We start from the raw sequence: 7,480 nt of genomic DNA on the forward strand, positions 1-7,480 counted from the left end.
TCTCTCTCTCTTTCTCTCTGTCCTCCTGTCTTTCTACGTCACCAAACTGCAAACAGAAAGTCATGGAGGGGGGGCTCAGACTGGCATCCAGAGATGGAGATGATGGAGAAGGAGATGCAGTGTTACATGGCGCGGGAATTGCAGTATCATTTCTCTCATTCGCAGCTGCAGAAGCCAGCAGTGTGTGCATGGTTATAGTAGAGAGTGAACCCACCTGGAGCCATGCCTCTTTTAGCCTCACACACAGCCAGTGATTATTATATAAATTCATAAATAGCTTTAGACTACATTTGCTCCTGTAAGGTGGAAAAGACATAAATGAATGCTCTCTTTGAAAGTAGTAGGATTTCTGATTCTATTTCTGATTCCAGCCGGAGGTAATATCTTACCCTAATTTTGATTTACTTCTACATTACAGACTGTGTGTATGCCTGATCTGATTTTAACTGTTCCACAAATGCACCTCAAGGTTTATTTAGCAATTTACTCTCAATAAAATATATATATTGTCCGTCAGATTGAGTGAAAACATAGTACATGATTGTCTCGCTCACACAGTGATCAGTGTGAGCTTGTGAACCAAGACCTTTGACCGTTAGGTTGGCTGTATTAGTGAGGCATCACCGGCACGGGATCAGTGAAGATTTAACTAACAGAGCAAATAAATATTTCTGTTTGTGGAATTTGTGGTGCAAATTGAGAAGCACTTGTCCCATGTTGCACAGCATCAGTGCAATTCTAATGAAATAACAAATATAAAAGTGTTAAACGAGAAATCTCAGTGTGAGACATTGATGACTGAAAAGATCATGACTGCAGTGAAGAGGCGGATTAATTCACAAGGACGAAATTAATGCTTTATTTCAGATGTTACTGGTGACAGCATATAAGCAGATCTTTTTAACATACAGTAAATCCTCAAGTCTCAAGAGTCTTGAGTTTTGATCCATGTGTACACTTCTGAGTAAAACTTTCACAAATGTATACAAATGCATGAGCTGCACATAAAAGGCAGAGGTGGAACCAAATTATGTGATTATGCTTTTTATGATGTTTTTAGGACTCGACCATCCTAGGTGTTTTTGGTCGAAAATGATGCATTCTCTTTTGATATTTGTTGATGAGAATGCACCCAAAAACAAACAAGCTGCTTATATTACATTTTCAGTTTTGCTTTAAATAAAAAATATAGGCCTTTAAACTTTTACCATCTCATTTAGTATTTGTCATCACACATATCAGTGACACATTATAATGCTTGTTGGGGTTTTAAATTAGCTGAAAATCATCTTGGCGTGCTGATTATTAGATTTAAAGGTTTTTGTTTGAACAGATTGTGGCTTTATTGTCCCATATCAGCTCATTTGAATTTATTTAAGCTCAGTATTTTCAGTTATGTACAAAACTGATTCCATGGATGTAAAGTAGTCAAATCAAGGTGTTTTGTTCTATCATTGTGACCCATCTATAAACCACAGAAGCATTATCTACCAGCTCAAAGTACATGTGTGACATGCACAGTAATGAGGCACAGCATGCATGCCGCTCTAAAAGACAGTAAATGATTTATTTATACATTCCTTTCTCACATATTTGTTTCCAACATGTTCCCAAAGTAAGATGAAAACAGCCGTCTTCGTGCTGAGGCAAGAAGGAACTATCTAAGATTTTAAAATTGCAGTTTGTTGTGGGTGTCTCTGAAGACAATGAATCATGACATCATGCAATGTGTTTTGTGATACAAACCTTTCCCTGTCAGTGCAGGACTGTTCTCTTCCAGAGAAAAAGGAATCATTGCCAAAACAAACCAGAGTGTCTGTGCCCCGTGCAGACATGTCTGGAGAAGGAAGCTGAAGTCTTGACCTTCAGTTAATGACCACATAAATGTTTCTGTACTTGATTGTGAATGTTATATGGTGACGTTGTGAACAAAAGGCACACACAACTGTTTATTTTTCTCCCCTTTAATCCACAAATGTTGTTTTTCTGTGTCTATTTCAGTTTTGTGGGAATCAACGCCTCTGATATTAACTACTCTGCAGGCCGCTACGACCCCTCGGTGAAGCCCCCCTTCGATGCCGGATTCGAGGGTATTGGTGAGGTTGTTGGCCTTGGCCTTAGCGCCAGCTCCCGTTACACCATCGGGGACACTGTGGCCTACTTCGGCAGCGGTGCGTTTGCTGAGTATACGGTGGTGCCAGCCAAGGAAAGTGTGCCTGTCCCCGCAGTGAAGGCAGAGTTCCTCACCCTGCTGGTCAGTGGCGCCACAGCCTACATCGCCTTGAAACGTCTGGGGGACCTGGCCAAAGGTGAGACGGTCCTGGTCACGGCGGCTGCAGGAGGAACGGGACAGTTTGCCGTGCAGTTTGCCAAACAGGCCGGTTGTCACGTGATTGGGACCTGCTCATCCGATGAGAAAGCCGGCTTCCTTAAATCCATTGGCTGTGACAGGCCGATCAACTACACCACGGAAGACCTGGCAAAGACGCTGAGGAAAGAGTACCCAGAAGGCATAGATGTGGTGTATGAGTCAGTTGGAGGCAGCGTCTTAGAACTTGCAGTGAACAGTTTGGCCAACAAGGGCCGGCTGATAGTGATTGGCTTCATCTCAGGGTACCAGACCTCATCAGGAATCCCGCCCTTCAGAGGGGGAACACTACCAGTCAAGCTGCTGCAGAAGTCGGCCAGCATTCGGGGTTTCTTCCTGCCCCACTTCCTCAGTGACTACAGGGAAGCTCTGGGTAGCATGATGCAGATGTTTGCCAAAGGGAAGCTAGTGTGTGAGGTGGATGGTGGGGAGATGGCAGAGGAGGGGAGGTTTGTAGGCCTGGAGTCAGTCTTCCGGGCTGTGGACTACATGTATGCTGGGAAAAACCTGGGCAAGGTGGTGGTGGATGTGGCACCACCCTCTGTTAGTAATAGTAAGCTGTGATCTAACTGATTGTTAATGCACAAAAAAAAAAAATCATACTTGAATTCAAATGATCAAAATGTAGGACTAATAATTTAAAATACAGATTATGTTCTTTATTTTTGTAAGATGATTGATATAGCACTATAAGTAAATGGTTTTATGAATAAACATAATGAGCAACTTTATTTTCTGCTATCATGGTTCTAGAAACTACATGCAGTACAAAGGTATATTTTACTATTATTTATGTGAGGATTAAGGAGTCCCTCATTTGTAAGACTGAATTTAGGATGAAAAAATCTAATAACTATGCACTGATGATAATATTGCATAAATATTCTGATTAAAAATCAGAAACTGTAGGCTCTGTAATTTCACCCAGAAAGGATGTTTTACAGTGTTTCCTAATCTTATGTTCCCACCTTCTGGTCCACCTCTGAAATTATTTTAGACCTGCTGCCATAATGCGCTTGCTTTTAGCACTCTCACGCACTTTATCTACCATAAATGTTTTATGATAGACTTCATTGTTTTTCTAATAGGGGATTACATTGGTATGTGCTTGTCAAAAGTGAGTGCTGCTCCAGGTGTGCTTGGTATTTCATTGCCTGTTTGTGGCTGACAGAAACGGCATTCACACAATCAATCTTTCCATTCACATGCCCAGAAGCTGCACATAATAAAAAAAATTAGTCCAGCTAACCAGGAGTTGGACTAGAAAATGCCATTACTTTCCCCCCACTGCAAGTAAAAAAATCACTTATAGTGAATGTATTGTGGAATGCCCTTTGACATTTTTTTTTTCATTTCCATTTTTTGTATTTAATTTAGTTTTGGAAACAAGAAAGAAAGCAGCACAACATATAGTATGTTAAGGTGTTTAATCGCACGGCAGCTCATTTCCACGAAATCGAAAGATTAGACTTAAAAGATAAGTGTTTGTTACAACTTTAAAAGCCTCAATAGATGGAAAGTTTCCAAAATATTACGGGATTGGACATTTTAGGAAAAAAAAAAAAAGCAATAAGCAGAAATGAGACACTGTATGTTAAAGCCCTCCATGTTGTATTAATGTGCTGTATGTTGTGTAAAACAAACACCTGTTCCTACCTGGCAGGGAGGGCTATAGTGTTCATGCACTGTGAACATGTTATTTCCTCATCCAGGTGGCCACTCAAAATATAACCCAGTGTGAAATACGTTACAGGTGTGACCCCAGCATGCAAAGCTGCTACCTTCACCAGACGGTGCAGGAAATCAGAAACACACCAGGCCAAGGCCATGTTGAATCCATAGTGTAGGTAGTCAGCGTTTGAAGTTTTATATCTTTCACATACACTGTGTTTTTTATAAGAGGTAGTTATCCAAATAAAAATGAGTTGTGATGAGTATTAACCACAAACTATAAAGATTTCAAAGTATCACTTTTTAAATAATTACTTACACACAACAACAAGAAAATGATTCATTTAGAGAATTACCTCTGGCCATTAATTTTTCTCACTTTTCAATATATTTTATTACCTTTTCCCTTAGTTTCCCTCCCAATTTTTCAAGTCTGCTTATATCCACTAAACTTCTTATTAGAAAGCCGTGCAATGTTTTTGTTAATATGATATAGTGTCATTGTTGTTATTAGACAGACACAGAAACCACTCCCAGAAGTCACATCTTTTCTTAAATTAGGCTTCCCTTTCTTTCCTTTGTCTTTGTTAAAATTATCCTAACCCTTTAAAATTTTGACTCACTGAGGTAAAGGTATGGTACATCTTAAAATCATCACATCTGACCATCATCAAACACACACATATACAACCTTTAGCTTATTACGCCAGTTTAAACTGTTGACACATGAGATTTTGAATTAACTTGGTTTGAATTAAATTAGTATCTTAATTAAAGAAGAAATTAAACTAACACTGAAAATTGAGATTATCTGACTCACAATCATTAAATAATTGCAATCACCTCTGTAACACCACTGTTTGGTCAGGCGTTATGATGCGAAAGCAAGCTCTTACATGCCAGCCACACGAAAGGTGAGAGATGTGATGATGCACGTGGACGTTTAGATGAATTTAGCATGCTTGAGTACTGTGTGCATCCATGTTGCACAACGAGGAGGAGGCCAGGTTTAGCATCTCTTCAATTACCAGGAGAGGCCTCGTCTCGGCGTCCTCCAGGGCCTACCTGTACCTCCGCTGATTAGTGAGCAGTCACAGCCCCAATTAAAGAACACAGGAACCTGGAGAGACAACACTCTTTATTTAATTGGATTGTGTTGCAGTCGGAGGCTGCTAACTGGCAACGTATTGAAGCTGGAACTGTGTAGAGTAAACAAGACATTAAAGATAGAGAAGGTCTTCAGAAGCTTTGACAGACTTTTGTGTGATTGTAAAACTTCGAAAACATTTCTTAATTCGTGGAATTATGCTAAGTGTCTCTCATTTTAGTCAAGGGTTAGTACTTCTCCTCAGAAAGGGTCATTAACACACCAGTTAAATTTAGATAGTTATGTATATGGAAGTAATAAAGGGTGGACTAAGTTTACTCTTTTTAACCTGATGTAAATGTGAATGATTTAAATGCAGAGCATAGATTATAACAAATATCATATTAATAAGATTTCACAGAAAGGAAAAATGGTGAATGTGCTGGTTTTCATTTGAGAGTACAATTTTTATTTCCTTGTGAATGGTTATTTTATAGTTAATGTAATTACCAATTAAATAGTGCTCCACGAAATTTATAATTTTCTAAGATTTGATGATATTGGTGGCGAGACTATGTAGCTTTTGAAAGAAGACTCTTCCTCTCGCAAATTAAAAGTTAAACTCATTAAACAATTAAAACACACTCAAGTTGATTCAAACACATTAAGGTGTTTTGTTTCTACAGCCTGACTTGGTCTGTAATGACCAGTAGCTTATGGTCGCTAATGTTAGCAAACTAATGGGAGGTATTGCTGTATATCTGACATTGCTTTGTCAGTATAGTTGTGCTACTGTTTCACTGTGTTAGTTAGGATGTAATTGTCATTTGTGGCCATAATGGTTTCTACTCAGCAAAGGTTAAATACTATCGCTTTAAATTGAAAATGTCTTTTGGATTTTGTAAATTTGTAAAAAACAACAAAAAAACAACAACACACAACTAGAAATCAAACTTTTTGAAATCTCAACTTTTTGTCGCATTTTAATTTTTAATTCAAGACCACAGTCAAGATGTTTTTTTCATTGTTGCACTTTAACATTCAAGATAGTGAAATTCTCAAAAGGTCTCTTTCTCTGTTTTTTTTCCCCCCCACTAAACCCTCTTTTTCCATAGTTTCCCATCGTTGTAACATGTGGCACATAACAAAGACATCACCCTCATAGTGTAGAATGGTAGTCTACCTCCAGGCGCCTAAGGGACACTGGCTGGCTGCTTGGTGCTGCCAGGATCCAGACAGTCCAGTTTCTTTCTCTGCAAGTCAGTCAGACCCCCTCAACTCCCCAACTCCCCGAGCCCCCGTCACTCCTACCTCCGCCTAATTACCAAACCTAAAACCCCACTCGACTAATTAGCCACAGCAGACCCAGGAACTGTGAGTAAAGGTAAAGAGATGGCTTCATCCAGGAGTGTGTGCGTGTGTTAAAGAGAGGGAGAGTGAGAGAAAGAGACAAGAAGAAAGGGAAATGGAATATTCCAGCCTCCTTTAGCGAGCACATCTCTACAGCCAATTAAAGTCATTTATTAAACTCTTTGCGAAACCTGAGTTGTGCATGACAGAATGATAGGGGAATGTGTTTGTTTGTGGGTGCGCATGTGTTTCTGGATATTTAGATGTGCGTAGGGGCTGCAGGCTCACACACACAAACACCCATCCTCACACGTCCACATGTGTCTCAGTATGGCTGGCAATCTGTCGGCTTTTCTGTCTATCAGTGGCGCGAGAGCTCAGTGGGACATAAATTACAATATGCAGCAGAACCACTTGTGTAAGTCTCAATGAAGGGGAGGAATAACTTTCTTAATCAAGTTCCCCTGATTAATTGTAATAAAGGTGTCATCCGTAAATGTGTCCTCCTGATTGAGTAATTCGGGGCCGGAGACAGTAAGCACATCCCTGGTGATTGGGGGGTTGGACAGAGTGGGGGGAGGAAGGTGTGTGGAGGACATACTGAGACACAAATAGCTCCTGGGCACACTGGCAGCCTTCGCACAACTGACAGTTATGAAATACAATTATCAGTGTGATCTGCTTAAGAATTCATCAGCGGCTTCACCGGCCAGTAAAGACGTTCGACGAGAGTCGGAAAGAGACAGGGAGGGAGGCAGGGAGGGAGGTGACACAAGAGGAGAGAAGGCCTCACTGATTAAATGAGATTTTTATTTTGTCCAGCAGATTGTTCACATTATGTTACACTATTGTGAGAGGATTATCTTTTCTGTTGTTTTCTTCTGTAAGAATCACTGGTGACAAACCCATAGAGTTTTTAAAAGGTTGATCTTTATACTTTAGTGACTCAGAAGGCATTGATTTGGTGATCTTCATACCGAAAGATGACTTGAGGTGTAGGTTAA

The 7,480-nt window shown here is 40.0% G+C and overlaps 1 protein-coding gene across 1 annotated transcript in view; it reads left to right on the forward strand.

Annotated features, from left to right (window-relative positions):
- The window catches only part of LOC118335430 (prostaglandin reductase 3-like), an 8,166-nt gene extending 1,193 nt beyond the window's left edge, over positions 1-6,973 (forward strand). Inside the window, exon 2 of the mRNA XM_035671701.1 lies at positions 2,002-6,973. Within this exon, the coding sequence (XP_035527594.1) occupies positions 2,002-2,932 (931 nt within the window). The 3' untranslated portion in view covers positions 2,933-6,973. The remainder of the gene's footprint in view (positions 1-2,001) is intronic.
- Positions 6,974-7,480: the final 507 nt, after the last annotated feature.

The sequence above is a fragment of the Morone saxatilis genome, unplaced genomic scaffold, assembly GCF_004916995.1.
Source record: "Morone saxatilis isolate NCDOM2014 unplaced genomic scaffold, NCSU_SB_2.0 Contig24, whole genome shotgun sequence".
Taxonomy (NCBI): Eukaryota; Metazoa; Chordata; class Actinopteri; family Moronidae; genus Morone; species Morone saxatilis.